Source organism: Rhizopus microsporus, assembly GCF_002708625.1.
Source record: "Rhizopus microsporus ATCC 52813 unplaced genomic scaffold scaffold_2, whole genome shotgun sequence".
NCBI lineage: Eukaryota > Fungi > Mucoromycota > Mucoromycetes > Mucorales > Rhizopodaceae > Rhizopus > Rhizopus microsporus.
Genome location: NW_019671917.1, coordinates 1,773,265 through 1,796,161, shown reverse-complemented (window position 1 = coordinate 1,796,161; position 22,897 = coordinate 1,773,265). Strand labels below are relative to the sequence as shown.

Sequence of the window (22,897 nt, the reverse complement as noted above, 5' to 3'; positions counted from 1 at the left end):
CTTACCAATAAAGAGAGACCATACGAATGCCCCAAGACGTTCGGTAATATACAGCTGGGTAGCAGAAGGTACTTTTTTCTTTAGTTTAGTTTATTGTTTTTCCCTCTTTATAGTTTAATCTGTTCTTACATTGTCCTTCAGGCAAGATGTTCTTTAAGATCCAAAAGGGAATTCCAGTAGTAAGAAAGCTATGTTATGTTAGTGGCTCAATCTAAATTACACAAGCAATGTCTTTACGGAGCGACTATAGAGCGAGCAGCATTCTGTGGCTGATATTCCCAAGGCGTAAAAGCCTGAATTCCAAATATGAGTGAGGACGTAATTTCGGGATTCTGAAAGAATTCATCAGGATGTATATAACCAGAAAGGCTCGCAATGAACCAACGCAGCCATACTAAGCCTGACGCTAACACAACAGTGGATTTCTTTATCATATTTGACGCAGGAAATAGCAACGAAAAAAGAAGCAAAACGCGTGCGCTATTTCAACTTTTTCACAGTTCTCTCTCTCTTACACTCAGACAGCACATTTACAAAAAGAAGGTCTTTTGTGCATGATTGAGTTGCCCTTGTTTTATATAATTAAAGATGACATAATCATTTTCTTATTAAACTCTGCCTTACTTTTGTGAATCTAAACCATAGGCAATATATCATAACAACTACATCAAGAACTATATTGGCTTGGAGGGCTGCACAATTGTCTTGTACGTTAAGCCCATTTGTGACCTAAATTGATATTAATGCACTTTGTAAAGTGTACATATTATCACTTTCTTCCCTAAAACTCATATTATGTACCTTGATAAAATGCATGAATGGCGGATAAATAAATTTCCGTAACTTTTTGCTTTTCTCATTGGCTGTCTTCAGGCAGATATTTCTTTCCTTCTTCCTTTTTTTTCTTTACAAATGTTGAATAACCATGTCGAAAGACAGCATTATGAAAGGATTCCTTCAACAGACAATGTACCTGTTGAAACTGAACAGTCAGAAAAAATAACTCCATTTGTATATTCTCTTGTATCGTGTGTCTGTTTAGGCGGATTCTTATTTGGTTATGATACTGGAGGTAAAAAAAAATCATCTTTTGTATGTATAATAACCCCTCATTTTTAGTTATCTCTGGAGCACTAAGTCCAATCGAAAGAGATTTTATAATGACAACACGTCAAAAGGAATATATAGTTGGTGGAACAACATTGGGTGCTATATTCGGTGGACTCATAGCTGGATCTGTAAGATAGACCAATTTTATAGAGTGTGTGTACTCACACAAATACTTGATGTGCAGTTATCCGATAGGTTTGGAAGAAAGGTATTTCTATTGAACTTTTAAAACAATGAATAACCAATAGATAGCCTCTCGTCCTGTGTGCATCTATCATCTTTGTCATTGGCTCAGGGGTACTTGCTCTCGCTCAGTCATACAGTATGTTATTGTTGGGTAGACTTGTAGTTGGAGTAGGCGTGGGAACAGCCTCAATGATTATACCAGTTTATATCAGTAAAGTAACTTGGATATAAATTACATAAAAGCTAATCTCTTTTTCTGCAGGTGAAGTTGCGCCCAAGGACTCTAGAGGAAGACTGGCGACTTTAAACACACTAATCGTTACATTCGGTCAAGTAGTAGCTTATATAGCTAACATGATTTTTGCCCAAACAGAGGGTGGTTGGAGATATATGTTTGGAATTGGTGCACTTCCTGCTGCCATTCAGCTCGTCATTATGCCATTTATGCCAGAGAGTCCTCGTCGAATGGTGGTTACAAATGATATTATGGCAGCTAAACAGACATTGCAAAAGATTTATGGTCAGCATGTATCAGAGGCATTTATTAATCGAGAGATTGAGGCTATTCAGGAAGACATGCAGAATACCAATTTAGGGACTTATCAAGATTTTAAAAGACCTGAAAACCTAAAGCCTTTAATGATCGCATGCTTATTACAAGCTGCTCAACAGTTGAGTGGGTTCAACACTGTGATGTATTATGCAGCCACCATTCTTGCTATGGCTAACTTTAATGACCCTACAGCTGTGGCACTTGTAGTAGCTACTGCAAACATGGTATTCACAATGATTGCAGTAAGTATTATCGATAAAGCGGGACGAAGGCGTATCTTGATTCTATCTATGCTTTCTATGATTTTAAGTTTAATTGTCTTGGGAGGATCATTTGCTGTGCAGCAAGAGACTTTTTCGTTTTTGAACGTTGACTGTGTAGATGCTCATAGTCAGTCATGCTCTGATCGATCCATCATCATGATCATATTACTTTTATCATTAACGTCCTATGTAGCCAGTTATGCGTTAGGCCTAGGATACATTCCTTGGATCATACAAGGGGAACTTTTCACTCTTCAACTTCGAGGAAAAGCAAACGGTATTGCAACTACCACCAATTGGGTCCTCAATTTGATAGTAGCTTCTACTTTTTTGACAATGACAAAGTTGATATCTACAGCAGGCACATTTTGGCTGTACGCTATCATCTCAAGCATCCTATGGCTCTTTATAGTAAAACTTGTACCAGAGGTAAGTTCTACATTACCTTCTTTTCTTTTATTGATATGCTATGATAGACATCAAACAAACGTTTAGAAGAGATAAGTGCCATGTTTATTCATTAAATAAACTGTTGCACAAATTAAGCAAGCTCATATCACCCCATTTTCTCTGTTTCTTTCTCTCGCTTTTCTTCTATAATGATCAAAGGTGTGACGCACAAACAGTTTTCGATTTTCTTTTAATAACACCCCTTTGATAGTTTTGATTTTGGGCGCGGGATACGGAACTCGTTTACAGAAAGACTTGGCAGTCAATCCAGATTACAACCATTTATTGGGGATTCCTAAAGCCTTACTTCCTCTTGGTCAGAAAGATGCACTCATCACTTACTGGGTTGAACTTTTTCAAGAGCATGGAATTACGCCTAGTTCGATCTACATTGTAACAAATGCACAATGCTATGACGCCTTCATTACTTGGGCTAAATATCATAATATACCTCTGGACCATGTTGTGAGTGATGGCACCTCTTCAAACGAAACACGTCTCGGAGCAGTTCCAGATATCTTGTTTGGCATAAACCATTTTGGCTTGGATCAGTCAGACGTCTTGGTTGTGGGTGGCGATACCTTGTTCTTGCGTGATTTTAACTTGGACAAGTTCTTTGGCAGATACAAACAAATGAACTCAAACTATGATGCATGCTTAGTGACAACATACTGTGTGTCAGAAGAACAGGTCCATAAATTTGGTATTGTCGAAACAAACAGCCAAGGCATCATCACTAGTTTTCTTGAAAAGCCTAGTCCTCTCGCTACACAATCGCGTAAAGCCTGTCCTTGCTTTTACTTGATCAATAGCAAGGCTATACCTTTGATTCAAGAGTTTGTGGATAATTGTAAAGCATCCAATGCATCTAAGGAAGAATACGATGCAACGGGTAAATGCTTGGCTTATTTATACCCTCGATTTAAGCTAGGAACATTTCCAATATCAGGTCGTATTGACGTAGGTGGTTTGTCTTCCTACATTAGTGCCAACGCATACTTTCAATCCCAGTAAAGTCAAGCTGTGTATAAATATAAATAAAAAAGAATAAATCGCTGTACATTCTCATACACCCCTTTTATTGGTCATTAATCGCTAAATGTTTCCGTATTTGAGTATTCTGACGCACCCCACACTTGGTATAATCTCTCACTAAGCTGGGGTCCCCATTTACGTCGATTGATCTGTGTTTGAGTGGCCTCATAAGCAAGGTTTTTGGCATCATGCTCGTCCTTGTTTTGAAATGCACTTAATAATGAATATGGTGTCGGATAAACTCGCATGAGTGCCAACGCTTTTTCAGCATTAACACCTCTTATACACGTCAACATCCTCAGATAGATTTCATGCAAGCTCGTACTGCCGTTTTTAGAATTGATTTGGTTATAGACTGGATAAGAGATCAAGTATGCAGTTTTACTGTTTCCGACCTTATCCTTGTATGCCCTTTTTAAATCAATATAGTTTTGGCTTGTTACTATATGTCCTGGTATGGGGTATAATATTGTTCCTTTGTACATTCGCTCAATAAGCCTTGTCAATGATACCAAGTAATCAATCGTCTCGTCGATAGTATTTGTTCTCTTTAAGAAAAAGCCGTCTACAACCTGAATAGAAGACATGATTGTCTGAATGGCTTGAAGTCCAAAGTTGACAGCATATTCTCGGTTATATTCTTCGACGATATATATTACTTGCTGAGCACCAGATCTTTTAAGTCTTGTCTTTTGTTCTTTATATCTTCCGTCTTTCAAGCTATGCACCAAGTCATCCAATCGCTTTCTTTCTACAATGTAATCTAGGAATAACTCATCCGATGGGTCTGTACTGCCCCTTTTACGTGCGATCCATATGAAATCACCAAGGTCTAAAGAGCGAGTGCAAATACTGATTCCCTTCTCGGTTAGTTTTTCTTGAAAGTAACTTCGATTGTTTTTCATTTGAACTTCTCGATTGTCCAATACTAGGATAATGTCATATTCCTCAGGAAGTATAGGTTCTGCATACTCTGTCTGTACATACTGTGTGATCTCAGCTTGTATATCCTTTTTTCTTTGCTGTTGCGATGATGTTGCTTGCTGTGAATAAACTTGGGATTCATATGTCTGTTGAGAGAAAGACAGAGTATCGAACCGGTTTACTGGCTCGTCATCGTCTGCCTCAAGCTCATTTTCATCAACAGACGCTGGCAACCCAACACATTCGCTCTCTGTATACGGTTCTGGTAGAAATCCAATACAGGTACCTGTAACTTTCTCATCCTCTGTCACCTTGACTAGTCGTTTGGCTTGTGGGTGATCCCTTTGCCTTGAATAAAAGCGGATTTTATATACAAGACAAGAATTGAGTTCGTCAATGTCCACGGCTGCTGATGACGCGTACTTGACTGGTGTATTAGAAACGTCGAGATAAGTAAAGTAGAATGTGTCGTCTATATTACTTGTGCTTGCTTTTGATTTAACAGAGTCTCGGTTATCTTTTAATATATCATCCCATAGTTCAATTTCTGAGTCGTCATCAATACTCATGATGGAATGAGATCTTGTCAAACTAGTCGATCCTGCGCTTATGTCCAATGCCGTATTACTATAATTTCTGTTCTTGCTTGGCTTTTTTAAGACATTCTTTTGTTCATTCAATGTGTTAGCATCAGCTGTGTTATTCAAGCTGCTAGTGTTCGATAAAGCTGTCGTATCTCTTGTAACCGTTCGTCCGTTGAGTGATATTGAATGATGTTTAGAAGGATCCAAAGTGTATAAGCTCAGATCTGGTTCATCTGATATCCCATAACCCGATTCTAACAATCTATCCAATATAGCAGCCGTGCTTGCTTTCTTTTTCTTTCTCGGTTGCTTTCTTGATCCAGTATCATCTCTGTTCAATGTATGCTCCTCTTCTCTAACTGTCTGGGAACTATTATTATGGCCTTCACCATTGACATCCCTCAATCTTTCAGCCATGGCAATTCCTGTTTCTGTTAGCATAAATTTTGGTGGTCGACCGTTTTTATAAACATAGCCTTTGTCAATCAACGTCTTGACTCCGCTGAAGGCTGTATATGATTTTCCTGGATCAGCAAGTGTCATTGAATTATCACAATACTTTTGTCCATATGAGCATATTTGTTCCTTTGTTGCGCTGGTTTGTCCATTTTGTTGAAAATCAAGTAAGCATAATAGAATGGCATAAGGTCCGGACCTGAAGGTAGGTACGTATGTTTTTGGCGCTCTGGATCTTGATGACTGACTGCTACTCTGATCTGTATCATCATCTTGTTCGCCTCTTTTGCGTTTACCTTTATTAAAAAGGAATGAGTTCACTTCATGCTTTTTATATATTAAATCAACCAACCTTTTACAGGTAAAGGTATAGGCAGATTGTTATTTTGACAGTACTCAATCATTTTTTCTGTTAAACGCTTGGCCATAATTTGACCAATGCCTTCTAATCTCTGTGCTTGTGATGGGTGTTCAAAGGTATTGGGACAACGACACAGTGCATCATAAGCCTTTTTTTGTTTTGAAAACATAAGTCTTGGGAACAAGGTAATATTATTGTTGTACCTTTTTATATGTGTAGTAAGACTTCATTTGCATACGCTTTGCTTCATCCATCCATTCTTTTACCCAATCTCGTAAAAGAGGATTACCGCATTGCTGACTCATTTAATTAATAACAATAACAATAAAAAAAAAAGGTTAGATCTAGTTTATTAAGAGCATTCATGCTACTCAAATGAATACAGGACTGCTTTCTGATAGATGGAAAGGGCACATGCAAAGATCATATTCTATCTGTTTATTTCCATAACTCTAATCTTTCTTTATATAATTCTTCTGCCCAAGCCTTTACGGCAGGATGCTGAAACTTGCCTCTTGTTGAATCAAAGAATCCCTGAAGGTTTTTCTTTTCAGCTAAAGAATATATTATTACCAGTTCATTTATGTGTGTATTGTCGTGTTTTACATCTTTCGTATTCTAAAGCTTGTACGATCATTTCAAACTTGTCAAGGTCTTTAACAAACAATGCTTCTGGTGTCTTGGCTTCTTCATATTCGTGCCATAGACTAGCCATTTCATTGACCATGTCTGTATCATCTAGCATCTCTTTAAATCCATCTATTGCAGTCTATTTTTAATATTATTAACATGAAAAAGTGGTTCATATCTCTTTACCTTTTCCAAACTAAACTTTTCTTCTTTGCTCACACCTGCATGTGGTGTAATATCACCCTATAAAAAAATGATGAGCCTCAAGCGAGTCTATCTAATTCGCGTCTCCTCCTTACGACAACTGCTTCGGCAAGATCGTGAACAATGGCCATTTTGATGCATTTGTCACGATTGATAGAGGGATCATTAACAAGCATGGCCATGATTGACATGCGATGCATATGATCTGCAATCGATTCTGCTTGTTTAATTCCATTATCTAACCAACCTGTTCTCTTGGTTTTCTGTGAAATAGCGAGTTAAAAATAACAATGGAGAATGGGCTTGTTGTTTTTCTTTTTTACTTTCAAGTTTTCAATTATATGTAAAAAACGAATAACATTTGTTGGATTAGATTGTGCCATTATTTTTATTTATAAAGAAAAAAAAAAAAAAAGAAAAAACAGCTAATTTTTTAAAAGGACTATTTAATTACTAAAGAGACTTTGGGTAGGTGAAAGGGGAGAAGAAGGGGGATGACGTGTAGGACAATGAGAATAGGTGAAGTTGAGGAGGGGGATTAATGTTGTTGCAATTGGATGCTTTTTATTCTCTAAAATATTTACTGTTCCAAGAAGAAATAGTTACCAGAGGCCTTTTGTTCTTGATCAAGCTGAGAATCAAGTTTATTGATTCTTGGTCTGAAGTTGGAAGGATCACGACGGAATGTGATTTGAAGAGAAGCCAAGAATTTGTTCATACCCGTCAATAAGGATTGAGGACTGTTGGCAACAGCATGGACGGAAGGAGTACCCTCATAGACAACAACACGGTCAGCAAGATAAGTGGCCATGATGAAATCGTGCTCTACAATGAATGCGGTTCTCTTAAAGTGAAGGATGAATCGCTTGATGACCTTGGCAGCAATAATACGTTGTTCTGAATCAAGATAAGCTGAAGGTTCGTCAATAAGGTAAATATCGGCAGGTTGACCTAAAGCAAGAACAATGGCAACACGTTGCAATTCACCACCAGACAAGTGCATGACTTCTTGATCAATAATATTTTCAATGTTGAGAGGCTTAATGACGTCTGTATTGAATTGAGGGTTCAAGAAAGCACCCTTGATCTTCTTCAAGAAGAGCATACGAACAGTACCCTTGAATTTGGGAGAGATCTTTTGAGGCTTGTAAGAGACATTAAGTTGAGGTACGGAGTTTCCATCATCTGGCTTAAGAAGACCAGCTAAAAGACGAATGAATGTGGATTTACCAGTACCGTTTTGACCCAACATGACAATGATTTCAGAATCTGTAAATTCACCAGCTTCAACATCCAATTTGAAGTCACCAAGAATCTTTCGCATCTTGGGATATCTGTAGTTGTTACTTTGAGTAGCAGCAATTTCCGTGGCTGTCTCGGCGATCTTGAAAGTCAATGATTCTTCACGGAAACGCAAGTTTTCTGTAGGAATATTACCATCCAAGAAGATGTTGATACCTTCACGGACGGAGTAGGGTAGCGTAACGACACCGTAAGCGGATGGCATACCGTAAAGAATACAGACATAGTCTGAAAGGTAATCCAATACTGACAAATCGTGTTCTACACAAATGATATAGGTGCTTGAGGACAAAAGAGAACGAATGACTCTGGCAGCATTCAAACGTTGCTTGACATCCAAATATGATGAAGGTTCGTCAAACATGTATACATCGGCTTGTTGAACAGCGACAACACCAATAGCAAATCTTTGCAATTCACCACCTGAAAGTTGACCTACTTCACGAGTAAGAACGTCTTTGAGATCAAGTGCATCAATTATGTCTTCCATGTTGTTGCGCTCATGCTTATCCTGCAACAGTTGAGCTACTTTGCCGCTAACAACCTTGGGGATATGATCCACATACTGAGGTTTAATGATGGCCTTCAAGTTATCTTCTAAAATCTTGGTAAAGTAGTTTTGTAATTCGCTACCACGGAAGTATTTCAGGATATCTTGCCAATCAGGAGGATTGTCGAATTTGCCCAAATTGGGCTTCATTTTGCCGGAAAGAATCTTTAACGCGGTAGATTTACCAATACCGTTGGTACCGACTAAACCCAAAACCTGACCAGGACGAGGTACAGGTAAACGATGAAGTTTGAAAGAGTTGGCAGAGTAACGATGAGTGACTTCGGATTCAAGGTTGGTGGGCAAGTTGATGATATGAATGGCACCAAAAGGACACTTTTTTGCGCAAATACCACAACCAATACAGAGTTCTTCAGAGATCCACGAGATTTTAGAGGTGGGCTCAACTTCAATACAGAGCTTACCTAACATTATATTTAGTGTGGGGTTTATTAAAGAATCTTAATTATCCTTACCCATTCTGTTTACGGGGCAAGAACGTTTACTGTAACAAAGAAATAAGTAATTGATATGCCATCACACTGATTCAAAGGCTTACCATTCTTGTCTACACTTTTTTGGTTTACACTTGTCAGCACTAACAATGGCAATACGGGTAAGCCTGTCAGACATCTTTCAGAATGGGGGGTTGGGTTTATGAAGTGTAAGAAAAAAAAAAGATACTTTGTTACCCGCTACGTATTTACGCCTCCCATATGCGGTTTAAAAATTTTATAAGCTAAGCCATCAAAGATATCGAACTGAACTAAAAGAGAGAAAAGGTAGAACAATGAATTCAAGTACGGCTGTATAAGGATTATAAATCACTACAATTACTCTCTATTGTAATTTGCGTATAAATGTAGTCATTTTGAGCCTCTCTTAATGTATATATATACATATACACAGGTTGTTTATTTTCTCGTTCTTTTATCATGATTTATTGAATGTTGTTAAGTCATGATGGAAGTAGAGAGTATTTAGACGTCAAGAAAAAGAGGAAAAGGATATGTATATGTATATACATATATATATCACAGAGCTTAAATGATATAGATCGTAGATAGAGAAAAAGAGAGCGAAGTATAATGCATTAAACCTATGTTCGGTGTCTAAATTATTTGTCAATTCCCAAGTTGACTATTGAATATACGTTCTCTTCTTAATGACTTCAATAGATTCCAAGTTTAGAGCTCTCAGTGAAATTACAGCCGACTGTCAACAGCATATAGAGAGACTAAGTCATGTCGATTCACTTACTGTTCAAAGGGAAATTTCAGACTTGATAAAGTCAGATTTACGAAGTCTTGAAGAAAAGATTGCAGTAAGCATCATGAGAATGAAAAAAGACAAGACTGACCCTTATTATGTAGTCTATTAAACTATTAGCAGAAGAGGACAATAATCAAGATTTGATTTTGAAAAGACTGAGTGAATATGAAAATCAGCTTAGACAGTAAGCAAACATGATAATAAACAATAGCACATTCTTTAATAAATACAAGTTTACAAGTCAATTCGAGACAAGCGATGTTGACTTCAAAAAGACAAATTATTGATATGGAAAAAAGGAACAGAGAAGAGTTATTTGGAAGAACAGTAAATGAATCATCATTTAGTGAACAGTTTGAATTAAAACAGCGAGGAATCCAAAAGAGGTAAAAAAAAAAAAACAGTGAATAATGGGCTAGAGACAACTAATAGCAATACATCATAGTCATCATGACCATGAACTTTTACGCGCCTCATCCGATGTGACCGAAGCACTTCGTAGAACGAGTACATTGATGCAGCAGGAGTTAGAAAAGAGCACGTTGTCAGCGACTATGCTAGGTAATCAGAGCATATAAAAAAGGAAAAAGGAAAAAAGCTTATATTGTTTAGCCGAATCTTCTAGGACATTGTCCAACACTTACTCGGAATATCAAAATCTGGGAGCTTTAGTAAATATATCAAAGAGAGTCATCACTCAGCTTGAAGCATCGGATTGGTTCGATAGAATCTTACTTTCGATTGGTCTACTCTTTTTTTGCTTTGTTGTGCTCTACATTATCAAGAAGCGTACATGGGATGTAGGTATCTCTTGGATATCATGGCTCACTCGGTCCACCAGCAGCAGCACGAATAGTGACAATAGTCATTTTAGTCCTATAGTCACTATGATTCCAACCATGGTGGCCAGAGAAGAACTTTAATGCATCATTGGCTAATTGGTGAAATTTGTGATTACAATTACACATTTCTACTATAAATAGTATTCTTTATTTGCAATTCATCCGTTATAAAGTTTAAAGCAAGTTTCTTTATGCTGTGTAAAACAAATTCATAAGATAAGGCCTTTGCCTCATTATCATCTTGGCCATTGAGAGAGAAGTTGAAATGTAAGGCGCGCTCTTTGTTTTTGATGACTCTACGCCGGCTTTCAGGAATTACGTTACTGCTTGATGATTTCTAAGTGATATTGATATTTACGTTGATTTGCATTGATACTAGATATTAAAAAATAGCGAGGAAGAAAACAAAAAGAGAGGAAACGACAATTGATTTGTACTGTTGGATCATAAAGCTTCTCTCTCGGCAATAACTGCTCTCGGTAACTTATATGTCTAATCGGCTTTTCATCCCATTTCTGAGGGGGTTCTACAAATAGTTGATCTACTGGTGTACTTGCACGAAAAGAAAAAAGGCCATAGTAGAGTTTTTGATGGATTGGTCTTAGTCAGAGGTTTTATAAATCTCAATTGGATAATCCTCTTCGGAAAATCAATTAGCAGTTGTTTAAAAGATAAAAATTTTTCGGCAAGGGCCTTGCCTCCCTTTCTTTTTTTTCTCTTTATTTCTTACATTCTCTTTTTCTTTACTCCCCCCACTTTATTAATTTAACAAGATGGAGGTTGCCTTAATGCAAGCAAAGAAGTCATGCCCATTTATCCACTTGGCATCTGCTTCTTCTCTTCGTAGAATGACTTCTTCTGGTGTTAACCCATTAATCACCAAGGCAAAACAATGTCCAGTCATGAGTCAAGCCATCTCTGCTCGTTCTTTGTCTACTTCCAGCGTTGTCAAACAGACACCTTCTAAGCCTGTAAAAGCTTCAAGTAAATATTTATAAAAAAGCGGAGATTGTTACGTGTGTGTGTGAATTAATTCATATGAAATCTAGTTGCTACTCATAATAACCAGGGCCCCAAGATTGTTCCCCCTGTAGCACACCAGACTCAAAAGCATTTCGATTACGAAAGCTTTTATCAAGAGGAATTAGATAAAAAGCACAGAGATAAGAGTTATCGTTATTTCAATAACATTAACCGCTTAGCTCAAAAATTCCCTCGCGCCCATACTGCCCGTATTACGGATGAAGTCACGGTTTGGTGCGCCAATGATTATTTGGGTATGGGAAGAAGCCCTGTTTTGACGGATGCTATGAAGTAAGCATGGATTGATTTGGCTGCAAATCAAATGCTAACATTTTGTTTGTTAGACGTACTTTGGATCGTTATGGTGCTGGTGCTGGTGGTACACGAAACATCGCTGGTAACGCCGATCTCCATTTACGTCTGGAATCCGAACTTGCTGATCTGCACCATAAAGAAGGTGCCCTCGTTTTTTCTTCTTGCTATGTTGCAAACGATGCAACCCTTTCCACTCTTGCTTCCAAACTACCTGGATGCGTCATCTTTTCTGATTCACTTAACCACGCTTCCATGATCCAAGGTATTCGTCACTCCGGGGCTGCCAAGAAGATCTTCCGCCACAATGACATGAAGCACCTTGAAGAACTATTACAAGCCGTTGATCCTAGTGTTCCCAAAATCATTGCCTTCGAATCCGTTTATTCCATGTGCGGTTCTATCGGTCCTATTCGTGAAATTGTTGATTTAGCCAAGAAGTATGGTGCCATCACCTTCTTGGATGAAGTACACGCCGTTGGTATGTATGGCCCTCGCGGTGCTGGTGTTGCTGAGCACCTTGATTATGACTTGAATGCCTCTCGTCCTGTCATGGGCAATGGTTCCGTTTTGGATGATATTGATATCATCACTGGCACCCTAGGTAAGGCTTACGGTGTTGTCGGTGGGTACATTGCTGGATCTGCTACTCTTGTTGACATGATTCGCTCTTATGCTCCTGGATTTATCTTTACTACCTCCCTTCCTCCTGCTGTTGTTTCTGGTGCTATGGAATCTGTTAAATACCTCAAGAGATCCTCTACTGAACGCCAAATGCAACAAATCAACACTCGCACCGTTAAATCTCGCTTGGATGACATTGGTATTCCTGTGATCCCCAATCCTTCTCACATCGTACCCGTTCTCTTGGGCGATGCTGCTGCTGCCAAGTTGGCTTCTGATGAGCTCTTATCCGAACATGACATTTACGTTCAGAGCATCAACTACCCCACTGTTCCCGTTGGTGAAGAGCGACTTCGCATTACACCCACTCCTGGTCATAATGATGTAATGATTGATGAACTCGTTCATTCACTTGATAAGATCTGGAATCGCTATGGATTCAAGCGTGTTCAAGATTGGACTGCTGAAGGCGGTCGTGCTGGCGTCGGTATTGAAAACTCTGTCCAACCTGAACCCATGTGGACTGATAAGCAACTTGGTCTTGATGCTGCCAACAAGGTAGAAGCTGCAGCTGCTAACTAAAGAAAAAAAGAATGCTTTTTTTCAAATAAAAATGTGCAACTTAATTTCTTTACCACTCTCATACATGTTTTGTTTACTGTCAGTTGGGCGTTTTTATGATATTAGTCTGACCCAGAAAAGGAAAGACTTTATTGATCACTAGTGCAATGATTTCTGAAAGACTAAATTTAAATATAAGCTTAATAATGGTCCAACCAGGCAAGACTTAAAATTTATAAATAATATACATGTAGTAGGTTTAATAACAATATCATACAATTAAATATAAAGCACAGTGCAGTGAAATGAAGAAGAGAAAATGGGCCAAACAGATGCTATTCTCTTCAAACATACAGTGCTTCCGATAAGCAATGTCGCGGACAGTCAAAATTGATGTCATTTGCTGATCAAAATCAAATTCACGTTTTCAGAAAGACAAGCCGTATTTTTAGAAACCATGTCTCGAAAAACTACAAAAGCAGGTTTCCCCTTTTTTTTTTTCAAGACGTGATGTTTTTCTTCAATTCTTTACATTTAACATGAGTAAAATATTTTTATTTAAAGACGGACATGGGAATGATGTTAATGAGAATGGTGGTCCTGAGCCCAAGGCTCTATCCGAAATCGCATTACGACAACTTGGATATTGTGGCGTCAGGGCACATCTCATAATTTTCGTCCGAGGTGATGTTTGACCAACGCAGGAGCTCTTTTCTGTCCGGATCCGAGAGTAGTGATGCCAAGATGAGATCAAAGTACATCGTAAAAAGTTCAACCATCCAATTGTTTGTTTGTTTTTTATAGCAACGAGCGGCTAGCAGTGCATCCTATAGAAGAACTGTTTAGTTTTGGTACAGTCTTTCACCCACTACTAGTCAATGATGGTCTTGCGCTGCTGAAATTCCCCGCACCAAAGATTGTCCAAGGGAGCACGTACTTCTTACGAACATTAGAAGCTCGATTTCTGCATCGTCCTTGGTAAGTTTCTTCGAATTCATATTGTCGATGATCCGAGCCAATTTCATGCATGCATTGTCGCTAATGTCCGCCTTGTGATCCATGCATTCGGCCGAGAGATCCTTGTTAAGATTGTCCAATAAATCTTCATTAAAGGCGCTCATAAAAAGCGGGCTGTGTTGATTCGTACACAAGAGAAGGATGTTTGACAGGACCAACAGCTCGTGCACAGATGACTCGATATATAGCAGTTTGCTGGTTGTGATTCTGGCGATGGCTTGCTTAAAGCTCGTGACTCGTTCAGCCGCTTTCGTGCCTCGATGCATCCATGGCTGCAAGGGGATTGCGTTACGCACATCATCCAGTATGGTGTCTGGAGTAGAGACGAGAATAACCTGACCGTGATCTGTTGGTATGGTATCTGCAGCGTCATCGGAGAGAGACAAATCAGATGTGTTTGGTGCTATTGATGTTTTCCTAGATTGTGTATTCAGCAAGCCTGCTTCTTGGTTAACGACTTCATGTATGTATGTTTCGCATGCTTCATGAGCATCCAGGTCGGTTTTTCTCCGTATGCGTTCCAATCAAAAGTGCTTAAATTCTTCCGTTTGTGATATTGTCGATGAGCAAATGGTTTACCTCAGAAACATAAGGATACAACAAGATGAAATAAGTCATTTTGTAATCATTTATGAGCAAAGAAAGGAAAGAGATTCGTGGCAAAAGGGAAAGTTAATGTTTATATGCAAGAACAAAAGTTATCAAGCTGTTACATCTATAGGGGCATGACGCGTCATCAACCACTACATACCACAGACGCCATGAGTCAATGTACGAGATATTATGTTTATATTTAAGATAACTCTGGGTTGTGCACCAAATATATACTGATTATATTACGTCAAAAAGTGTATAATCTTCTTTGATATAAGCGTAAAAATACGATAGGTTTGAACTTTGTACATGGCTTTAAGAGGGAAAGAGATATGGTAGCATATTTTTCAAGTTCGCTACGCGCATGTCTTAGTCTAAACCAAATCAATTAATGATTGGCTTAAAAATTTGTTAAATTTTCACAGGTATAAGGCGTACTCCGTTTTTTTTTTTTTGTTTTTTCTTTATCTTTCACATTTTGAATGGCTGGCACTCTATTAACGCATTATTTAACCGCAAGCGCAAGGTATCATTTTGATTCAGCGAGCTTCTCGTAACGTGGTGAATCTTATCAGTAGTATCCACGTACAAAAAGTGGGGTTTTTTTGGGGTGTTTCCATCGGGCTTCTCGTGAACAATACCCCTAGCGTCAAATAGAGTGCCTCCAAGAGACCTGGTTGCACCTCTGCTATTCATTATGTGGTAGACTCTCCCATGCGGGCTGATAAGCTGACCTCAACGACCGTTATAGGTATAGAGTATGGCCTCACCATAGGCAGTACAGCAATGCGTTCTATACCTGGCGTGACTCCGTTGGTCTAGGGCTATTGACTATATTGGGATCAAGGGTCTATTCTTTTTTCCTTTTCCTCCACGATGTTAGAACAGGTTTCCGTCCTGTGGGGGATGGATCCAAGCTATTTCAGATAGTTTTGGTGAACGAAGATTCTAGCTTTTCTTTATGAATTTTTTTAATAAATACACAATTCACTATTGAACCACGAAAGATGTGTTGTCGTATTCAAACGTATACTTCACAGCGTATTCTTATATACAACATCCAACATTAACATTACTACATTAGCAACATCCCAACACTAAGATCTCAACATGCAATGCTGTCTCCTAGGTTACATTATAATAAGGACTAATTAAGACACACTGATATTTATAAGGCCCGTGTTTCAAATTAATAAAGAATGTAGTTCAGTTTTACTGTACATTACCTTTTGTCGACCTATCAATTACACCATAAATGTATTTACGAAAGTCAAAGCTGCCTTATAAATCAAAGCCAACCTTTCTTGCTGCTCTTGAACTTGAAAGCTACTTCAGCTTTATCAAAACATGAAATACGTGAATACACAACATGTAACTCTTTTAGGTCAAATTATTCATATACATCAGCACAGGGCGTAATACAGATACATTAACTTTTATTTCTAAACCATAGTAACGTTTCTTGCTGAAATTATAATAATGAAGTTATTATATTGATCTTGTTTGTCAACAAACGAGTTTAATATATATCTTTCTTATTGGAAGCCGCTATTTATTTTAAGGGATATCTTGATTACCTTTACTTATTCTTGTTTTCACGTCCTCGGCATCGCCAAATTAACTTCGCTTTACTCTGCTTTTGAGTAAGGCCTATAGCTGTTCAATTAATTTTAGCTCAGGACAATATGGAGAAAGGTGGATGCTTCTATATCTCCTTTTTTTTATCATTCCATCAATATCATCTTCAGGCTTATGGAAGGGAGCATTATTCATAACAATATATTACATTCCTGCAAGCTGAATACTTTGGATTTTATGAAAGTAACAGAACTATCTCTGAAAGTAAAGAAAGAAAAAAGGAGCCCAATCTATGATTTTTTTTTGTCTTTATATACAGAAACTAGAATACATTTGACTTGTTCAATCAGAGAGTGCAGAGCGAACCCTTTGAGTAGCATATAGTTTTCATGCGAAGCCTTAAGAAGAAAGAGTAGCACTAATTTTATTTCAAGAAGATAATTGAGAGATGGAGTCCATCAAAGATTGTTTCCACTCAAATATCTCTGGCATTTCCTTAAAAAATGCCGAGAACTCTGCAGGTATTGTTGGGAGCTTTAAAGCTGTCCAAGTTCATTTGATGTAAGCTCTATTGATTTACCATATTATTTCAAATTACAGCTCCAGGTCTATTAGAGATATTAATTGAGAATTTTTTAGAATGAAGAAAGAACAAGACTACTTGCCATGGTATCTTATGTAGTGTCCAATATCTACGTTTGTATATTCGATGAAGGAAATCTCCCCCTTCTCTTTTTTTTGCATATCACTGGTAGCCTTTTTTTGTGTTTTGTTCCACGAAATGCCACCTGAGAACTCCACCAGTACCATTCCTATCTTCTTGTCTAAAGTTGGGTAAAATCCAATACCATCCCATTTTGTCTTTTCGGTCAACAATGTTTCAATCTCGATCCTGTAAATAATGTTAAATACAGTGATTTGGATTGATCACTACATCCAAAATAAGACAATGTTTCTAGGAAGAGGATCTCTAAATTTTTATATCTGTACATTCGGATCAATCCATCAGTATTGTACTTGTTACGGCCATCGACCATCATATTTAACGTCTTTAATTGAGTGGATATCGCTTATAAACAAATTTCACCATAGCAAAAATCAGTTTTAGCTGCACCAAATTCTGCTGCTGCTGCTGCTGCCACTGCCTTTAAAAAGGGAAGCAAGAAAAGGCCATTGAATCCGGTTTTACCGTCATGGATATCTTTGAAAGTGATTTGGAAATTGTATATGGCTTGAAATATACTTTCAACAAGCAAAAAGGTATCTCCATCTTCACTTTCTGCTTCTGGTACTTTTCTAATTGCTTTTCTATATTTTTTCAAATCATGTTGATTCATGACGTTATTAATGTATGCTATGCACACTTCTGGAAGTGGATATTCCTTTTCCTCATGCTGGCTGACATGTTAATCATAAAGCTCTTTATTCAAAGAAGGTCTAGATGAAACAGTTTTTCCATAACCAATGACACAGTGGTACTTTAGACTATAGGGGTGAAAGTTTTTTTTTTTTTTCAAGGAACTTGTTCCAGTTTACCAAAATGGAGTTGATTTCTTCAGTATTTCCTACAAATTCAGATTGATAAGGCTTCTTCGTTTTTGCCATCTCTTCAGAGTCATCATTAGCCTTGCGCTTTGTATTCATGCTGCTACTTTCGGATGCACTATAGTATCACCAAGTTGGATATCTCCAATGTTATTGTTGTTACCGATGATGTTAAAAGTGTTTTTACTGTTAGCACATCTAATCTTTTTAGGCAAGGCTACTTCTGCTTTAAGCGCAGAACTTTCAGGCTGTTATAAGAACGTACTTAATGATTTTTTCAAACAAAATACAATAAAAAAAGGCAAGCACTTGGTGCACTCAAAAATAAACCAATACCTCTATCCACTACCTATGATGTCGCATAACAAAGCTTTTCAATTTGCAGTGTCAAACTAAGCATGGCTTTTATAAAGTCACCAAATTGGTTTGTCTCTTTTCAAGGAGAAAGAGATAAAAAAGAAATATTGTTATTTTTTTTATTCTAACTTTATGTTGTCAGTTTAATAAACAAAGATGCAAGAACACGTGTAATTATGATACATTTACATTTTGTATCAGAACGAACTGGACAGTCTTAGGTTAAGCAGAGACTTTGGTAGCGTGAAATTGTAAAGCAATGTTACAGTTAGCCCCCCAAGGAACCGCCCATAGTATTATTAGCCTATTTTTGAGTGCATTTGTGAGTGCACCAAGTGTTTGCTCTTTAAAAAAACATTTTTTTTCCCAAATGGTTTTGAGTGTTTTTTTTCTAAGCTGCTTAGGGAATATTCCAAAAAAAAAAGATTTAGCGGAAACACAACTTGTGACCTGTGCAATACGTGGTTGTTAAAAGAGATTCCCGTATTTTTTATGATCTGAGACAAAAGCGGCAGTGAAAAATACGGAAGAACCACTAAAAATACAGGGGGAATATTGAATGACAGTTTATTGACCCAATATTGTCGACAATTCATCATCATCGTAAACAAGGTGATTTACTACTTGAATCATAGCAGCCGTATCCTCTGGACCTGCTACACTTCTTACAAAATCTCTTACTCGTTCTAATCTTTGATAGGCACCGTTCTCTTTCACCATTTTTAATTCCATTCTTGCTTCGAGTACTAGCCTCTGAAGGTGTACAGGAAGCTGATATATATCATCAGACAGTGGGGTTTCTATCAGGTATCTTTTCATGTCAGGTGCCATAAACAAATTTAAAATGTATATCTGTGAGAACGGTTGTACATCATCCAAATATACGCTATTTAGAGGAGGAGTTGCTAATGGTCCATGATTACTGTTATTGTCATCAAAGGGATTAAATTGTGTGTTTTCTATCTGACAAAAGTTACAGCAACTACTCCTTCTTCGACCATCTTCGAATATGCTTGATGTATGTGTTGTACCTGCCATGTTTATTATTATTTATTAAAGAAAAAAAAAAGAGAAAAAAGAAGAAAAAATAAAATAAAATTTTTTTATTGCATGAATTCATACTAATTTAAATGTCATTCGTTGCGCTTATATTTTTTTCCCATTAACACCTGCTGTTGTTGTTGTTGTTGTTGTCCTGGTAACCGCAGCAGCTACTATCCTCCTCAAAAGGTTAGGCCTTCTCTTAATGACCGAATGATGTTTTGATTTATTCTTTTTCTTGGATAATTTCTGAGTCAGTTCTTCCAATAAAATAATCATTGATCCTAGTTTCTCTATTTGTTCTCTTGTTGACAGTTTCAACAGCTGCATTCTTATGATGCCAATGGCGTCATCCAGTTCTTCTCTGGTCAAAACAGACTGCAGACTCTGCATTGCCGTCTCTGAGTTGACTAGGAGCTGTAAACAGGAGAATCTTCCATATTTGGCTGCTTGCAGTATCAACGTGCCTTGTCTTGTCCTACGTGTCAAGCTGTCCACAAAATCTCCTTTTATTTTTAAGTTTGCCCTTGCGGTGTGAATGAGCCAATCAAGTGTCTGGCTGTGATCTCCATTAGCCAAAAGACTGAATAAGGCCGATTTTTGGTTGACATCTATGGCATTTACGTCTGCACCTGCATCAATTAATAGTTTTAAGACTGGTTCAGGCAACTGACAGAACCTTGCTGCATAATGAAGCGGTGTCCATCCATCGCCATCTCGCGCATTGGGGTTTGCATCATATGATAAAAGCAATCGGACAGCTTCGAGTGGACAAGAACAGTTCAGAAAGACAGCATGAATCGCTTGGACATTATAAATGTTTTGAGCTGTAACGTCTACTCCATGTTTCAGTAGGAGCTCTAGTGGTCGTATAGGGTCGGGTACATTGGAAACTAAGAGGTGAAGAAGTGTACATTCTGTGTTTGGATCACGCATGTTGAGTAGCTCAGTATTGTGTAGTAAAAAGTATTCAAGAGCTTCTATGTCGCCTGTCTCTGCTGCTTTCCATATTGAGACGGAAGGTGATGTATCGATATCTATAGACATTTGCTCCTGATATTTTGAAATAGCTATGAGAGAAAAAATGATAAGTTTAAAGAGACAATACTATTAGTGTCTACCTTCTTTGCTTGACAAGTCAATTTCGATAAAGCAAGAATCCTTTTAGATTGGTTACTTTCTCACATTATAAAAATATTATGAAAAGTTCTTACTGTAAAATTAAGCATGGAAACTGATTGAGTCATAATAATCATAAAAATTGATTCTAAACTATTTCCTAGTATTTATACTCTTTTTTTTTTTTTCAAAACTACTTTCATTCCGTAAGCTCTTTTCGCGCGCGCATTTACTACTTTACCCCTTCTTATCAACATCCGATTTATTTCCCCTTCTCCTCTTTCCCCTTTTCTCCTCTTCTTCTTTTTTACTGCTGTGGGCATATTCTTAAATATATTCTTAATATGAAGCATTCTTTCAACATTAAAAGGAAACTTTATACAAACCAATACTATGAAAGGTCACGTGCATTCACAATTTCTTACAAGTCTTTCCCCTCGTGTTTATTTCAAAGTACGATTTAATCTTTTTTTGGTACCAAGAGCCTGAACCTTTCTCTCCCTTTCTCTTTCTTTTTTTTTTTTTTTCTTTCTTTTTTTTGTGTGCGTATTTGAGAGTGCGTGAGCGTTTGTGAGGAGGTAAGTTAAGAAATGATGCAAAATATAAACAATATTAATAAAGCCAGCTAGTTTATTTAACCCCCCTCTCTCCCCTTTCTTCTCTCTTGCAACTCTAATACCTTTTTTTTTTTCATAAAGAAAAATGAGCCAAATGCCGCTTCCTCTTACTCCTTTAAATACCTCATTTTATAGTAACAAGAATGGATTAATGAACGGTAGTGACGGAGAACAGCTTGTTTCACCTACAAGAGAAGAAATTTCTACTATATTTGTAGTAGGATTCCCAGAGGATATGCAAGAGCGTGAATTCCAAAATATGTTTATGTTTTCCTCTGGGTTTGAAGCCGCTATGCTTAAAGTACCATCGTTAAAAGATGGAGATGATGATTTGGCGAACAACATAAAGAAGCAAATAGTAAATAGTTATATTCTTACTGCATACGTGTGTGCTTATGTATTCTTGTGTAGATTGGATTCGCAAAGTTTAGGACACGCAAAGAAGCTATTGAGGCGAAGGATGTATTGAATGGACGTAAAATAGATCCTGAAAAAGGGAATACATTAAAAGCTGAAATGGCAAAGAAAAATCTTCACACGAAAAAACTAAATATAACTGAACAACAACAAGAGCAGCATACAATGGAGCAGGAAGAGCTTCAAAAGATTCAACAACCAACACCTAATCGATTTAATACGGCTTATGAAGCATTTTATTCTGTCCCACCGTCATCCGTCCCAAAAGACTTGATGTCACCTATCACAACTCCTTCTTCCATGACAAACGAATCTTACTCCGACTTTTATTCCGATCTTGCCTTTGTTGGCTCACCACCACCCGTAGAAAACTTTATTTCACGTTCACAGTCAGTAGATGCTAGATCAATGGATTTATTTATCCGTCCATCTTTATCTAGCAACAATAGTAGATTTCAGAGTAGATTATCTGCTGTAGCTGCTAATAGATTCCACAATGGCAAAGAATTAGAATTTGATTACCTATCCAAATCAACACCTCATGATAATAGCAATGATAGATCATTTCATCCACATATAATTCCATCCTCTCAACCACAGCAACAACATTATCCTCATCATATTCTTTCTCCTCCGCTTAGACCAATGTCAACTGTTTCAACTGGTTTAATGAATCATCATGATCCTCCACATCACTTTTCAAGGTTTCCTCCATTTGTTCATACTTCTAATTCGACTCCTCCTAAATCCATCTCACCTGCTCCTCATTCTCCTTCCCCGCCACCCCCTCCAGGTATTTTATCACCAAATCATAGTTATCGTAGCTTGGGTGGTATGCTCGTAGGAAGCACAAATCCAGCAGATCAAAATCCTCCCTGTAATACACTTTATGTCGGTAACTTACCTCCGAATGCCAATGAAGATGAACTCAAGTCCATGTTTTCAAAATGTGCGGGATATAAGCGTCTATCGTTTAAGAACAAGTCGAATGGACCCATGTGTTTTGTCGAATTCGAAGATGCCATCTATGCAGCGCAAGCATTACAAGATCTCCATGGAAACCCGCTTAGCAACTCTGTCAAAGGTGGAATACGCTTGTCTTTTAGTAAAAATCCATTGGTAAAAATTTATTCTCATACACATGAATGCACATAACTCAATCACAATAGGGCGTACGTCAAAGCAACAGCAACAACAATAACAATTTTTCAATCATGAACACTTTATCCAATAGAAGAGAAAGTATCACCACATCTCATTTTGATCCACAATTGTCTTAATTCTTTTCATATTAAAATTTCCAACAAAACTATATTCAATTTTCTAGGAGGATTTATATAAACATCAACCCTTTTTTTTTTCTTTTTTCT

At 37.6% G+C, this 22,897-nt stretch overlaps 12 protein-coding genes across 12 annotated transcripts in view; 6 read left to right on the top strand and 6 right to left on the bottom strand.

Moving 5' to 3' along the window:
* The window catches only part of RHIMIDRAFT_266485 (uncharacterized protein), a 2,554-nt gene extending 1,859 nt beyond the window's left edge, over nucleotides 1–695 (bottom strand). Inside the window, exons 1-3 of the mRNA XM_023611911.1 lie at nucleotides 238–695; nucleotides 130–188; nucleotides 6–71 (exon numbers count right to left, since the gene is read on the bottom strand). Of these exons, the coding sequence (XP_023470311.1) occupies nucleotides 6–71; nucleotides 130–188; nucleotides 238–434 (322 nt within the window). The 5' untranslated portion in view covers nucleotides 435–695. The remainder of the gene's footprint in view (nucleotides 1–5; nucleotides 72–129; nucleotides 189–237) is intronic.
* Nucleotides 696–896: 201 nt separating this feature from the next.
* On the top strand, nucleotides 897–2,636 carry RHIMIDRAFT_289370 (general substrate transporter; the record flags this gene model as incomplete). The annotated part of the gene is made up of 6 exons (XM_023613636.1): nucleotides 897–1,072; nucleotides 1,120–1,238; nucleotides 1,295–1,318; nucleotides 1,363–1,507; nucleotides 1,559–2,541; nucleotides 2,589–2,636. Exons 1-6 carry the CDS (start codon nucleotides 913–915, stop codon nucleotides 2,634–2,636), a joined length of 1,479 nt encoding a protein of 492 aa, XP_023470310.1. The 5' UTR covers nucleotides 897–912.
* A 75-nt stretch (nucleotides 2,637–2,711) lies between these two features.
* Nucleotides 2,712–3,576, top strand: RHIMIDRAFT_234200 (nucleotide-diphospho-sugar transferase; the record flags this gene model as incomplete). The annotated part of the gene is made up of 2 exons (XM_023608118.1): nucleotides 2,712–2,721; nucleotides 2,774–3,576. 2 exons carry the CDS (start codon nucleotides 2,712–2,714, stop codon nucleotides 3,574–3,576), a joined length of 813 nt encoding a protein of 270 aa, XP_023470309.1.
* A 74-nt stretch (nucleotides 3,577–3,650) lies between these two features.
* RHIMIDRAFT_234199 (uncharacterized protein) lies at nucleotides 3,651–6,227 on the bottom strand (the record flags this gene model as incomplete). The annotated part of the gene is made up of 3 exons (XM_023608117.1): nucleotides 3,651–5,857; nucleotides 5,914–6,070; nucleotides 6,126–6,227. The coding sequence occupies 3 exons, from the start codon at nucleotides 6,225–6,227 to the stop codon at nucleotides 3,651–3,653; spliced, it is 2,466 nt and encodes an 821-aa protein (XP_023470308.1).
* A 133-nt stretch (nucleotides 6,228–6,360) lies between these two features.
* Nucleotides 6,361–7,139, bottom strand: RHIMIDRAFT_197644 (uncharacterized protein; the record flags this gene model as incomplete). The annotated part of the gene is made up of 5 exons (XM_023606215.1): nucleotides 6,361–6,476; nucleotides 6,529–6,691; nucleotides 6,739–6,795; nucleotides 6,852–7,019; nucleotides 7,080–7,139. The coding sequence occupies 5 exons, from the start codon at nucleotides 7,137–7,139 to the stop codon at nucleotides 6,361–6,363; spliced, it is 564 nt and encodes a 187-aa protein (XP_023470307.1).
* A 2,975-nt stretch (nucleotides 7,140–10,114) lies between these two features.
* RHIMIDRAFT_197939 (Sec20-domain-containing protein) lies at nucleotides 10,115–10,803 on the top strand (the record flags this gene model as incomplete). Its single annotated transcript, XM_023606240.1, has 3 exons — nucleotides 10,115–10,266; nucleotides 10,326–10,441; nucleotides 10,493–10,803. Coding segments are annotated over 3 exons (579 nt in total), but the record flags the coding sequence as incomplete, so codon positions are not given.
* A 692-nt stretch (nucleotides 10,804–11,495) lies between these two features.
* On the top strand, nucleotides 11,496–13,263 carry RHIMIDRAFT_234195 (tetrapyrrole biosynthesis, 5-aminolevulinic acid synthase; the record flags this gene model as incomplete). The annotated part of the gene is made up of 3 exons (XM_023608116.1): nucleotides 11,496–11,706; nucleotides 11,772–12,036; nucleotides 12,090–13,263. The coding sequence occupies 3 exons, from the start codon at nucleotides 11,496–11,498 to the stop codon at nucleotides 13,261–13,263; spliced, it is 1,650 nt and encodes a 549-aa protein (XP_023470305.1).
* Nucleotides 13,264–15,316: 2,053 nt separating this feature from the next.
* Nucleotides 15,317–15,616, bottom strand: RHIMIDRAFT_266469 (uncharacterized protein). Its single transcript, XM_023611910.1, has one exon. It carries the CDS (start codon nucleotides 15,547–15,549, stop codon nucleotides 15,325–15,327), a length of 225 nt encoding a protein of 74 aa, XP_023470304.1. The 5' UTR covers nucleotides 15,550–15,616; the 3' UTR covers nucleotides 15,317–15,324.
* Nucleotides 15,617–17,945: 2,329 nt separating this feature from the next.
* On the top strand, nucleotides 17,946–18,415 carry RHIMIDRAFT_63892 (uncharacterized protein). Its single transcript, XM_023615503.1, has one exon. It carries the CDS (start codon nucleotides 18,124–18,126, stop codon nucleotides 18,370–18,372), a length of 249 nt encoding a protein of 82 aa, XP_023470303.1. The 5' UTR covers nucleotides 17,946–18,123; the 3' UTR covers nucleotides 18,373–18,415.
* Nucleotides 18,416–18,679: 264 nt separating this feature from the next.
* On the bottom strand, nucleotides 18,680–19,418 carry RHIMIDRAFT_266464 (uncharacterized protein). The gene has a single exon (XM_023611909.1). It carries the CDS (start codon nucleotides 19,369–19,371, stop codon nucleotides 18,901–18,903), a length of 471 nt encoding a protein of 156 aa, XP_023470302.1. The 5' UTR covers nucleotides 19,372–19,418; the 3' UTR covers nucleotides 18,680–18,900.
* Nucleotides 19,419–19,479: 61 nt separating this feature from the next.
* On the bottom strand, nucleotides 19,480–20,601 carry RHIMIDRAFT_289362 (ankyrin; the record flags this gene model as incomplete). The annotated part of the gene is made up of 3 exons (XM_023613635.1): nucleotides 20,589–20,601; nucleotides 20,496–20,535; nucleotides 19,480–20,444 (listed from the first exon to the last, which is right to left on the bottom strand). The coding sequence occupies exon 3, from the start codon at nucleotides 20,419–20,421 to the stop codon at nucleotides 19,480–19,482; it is 942 nt and encodes a 313-aa protein (XP_023470301.1). The 5' UTR covers nucleotides 20,422–20,444; nucleotides 20,496–20,535; nucleotides 20,589–20,601.
* A 432-nt stretch (nucleotides 20,602–21,033) lies between these two features.
* RHIMIDRAFT_266462 (uncharacterized protein) lies at nucleotides 21,034–22,878 on the top strand. Its single transcript, XM_023611908.1, has 4 exons — nucleotides 21,034–21,071; nucleotides 21,123–21,468; nucleotides 21,522–22,646; nucleotides 22,697–22,878. Exons 2-4 carry the CDS (start codon nucleotides 21,196–21,198, stop codon nucleotides 22,805–22,807), a joined length of 1,509 nt encoding a protein of 502 aa, XP_023470300.1. The 5' UTR covers nucleotides 21,034–21,071; nucleotides 21,123–21,195; the 3' UTR covers nucleotides 22,808–22,878.
* Nucleotides 22,879–22,897: the final 19 nt, after the last annotated feature.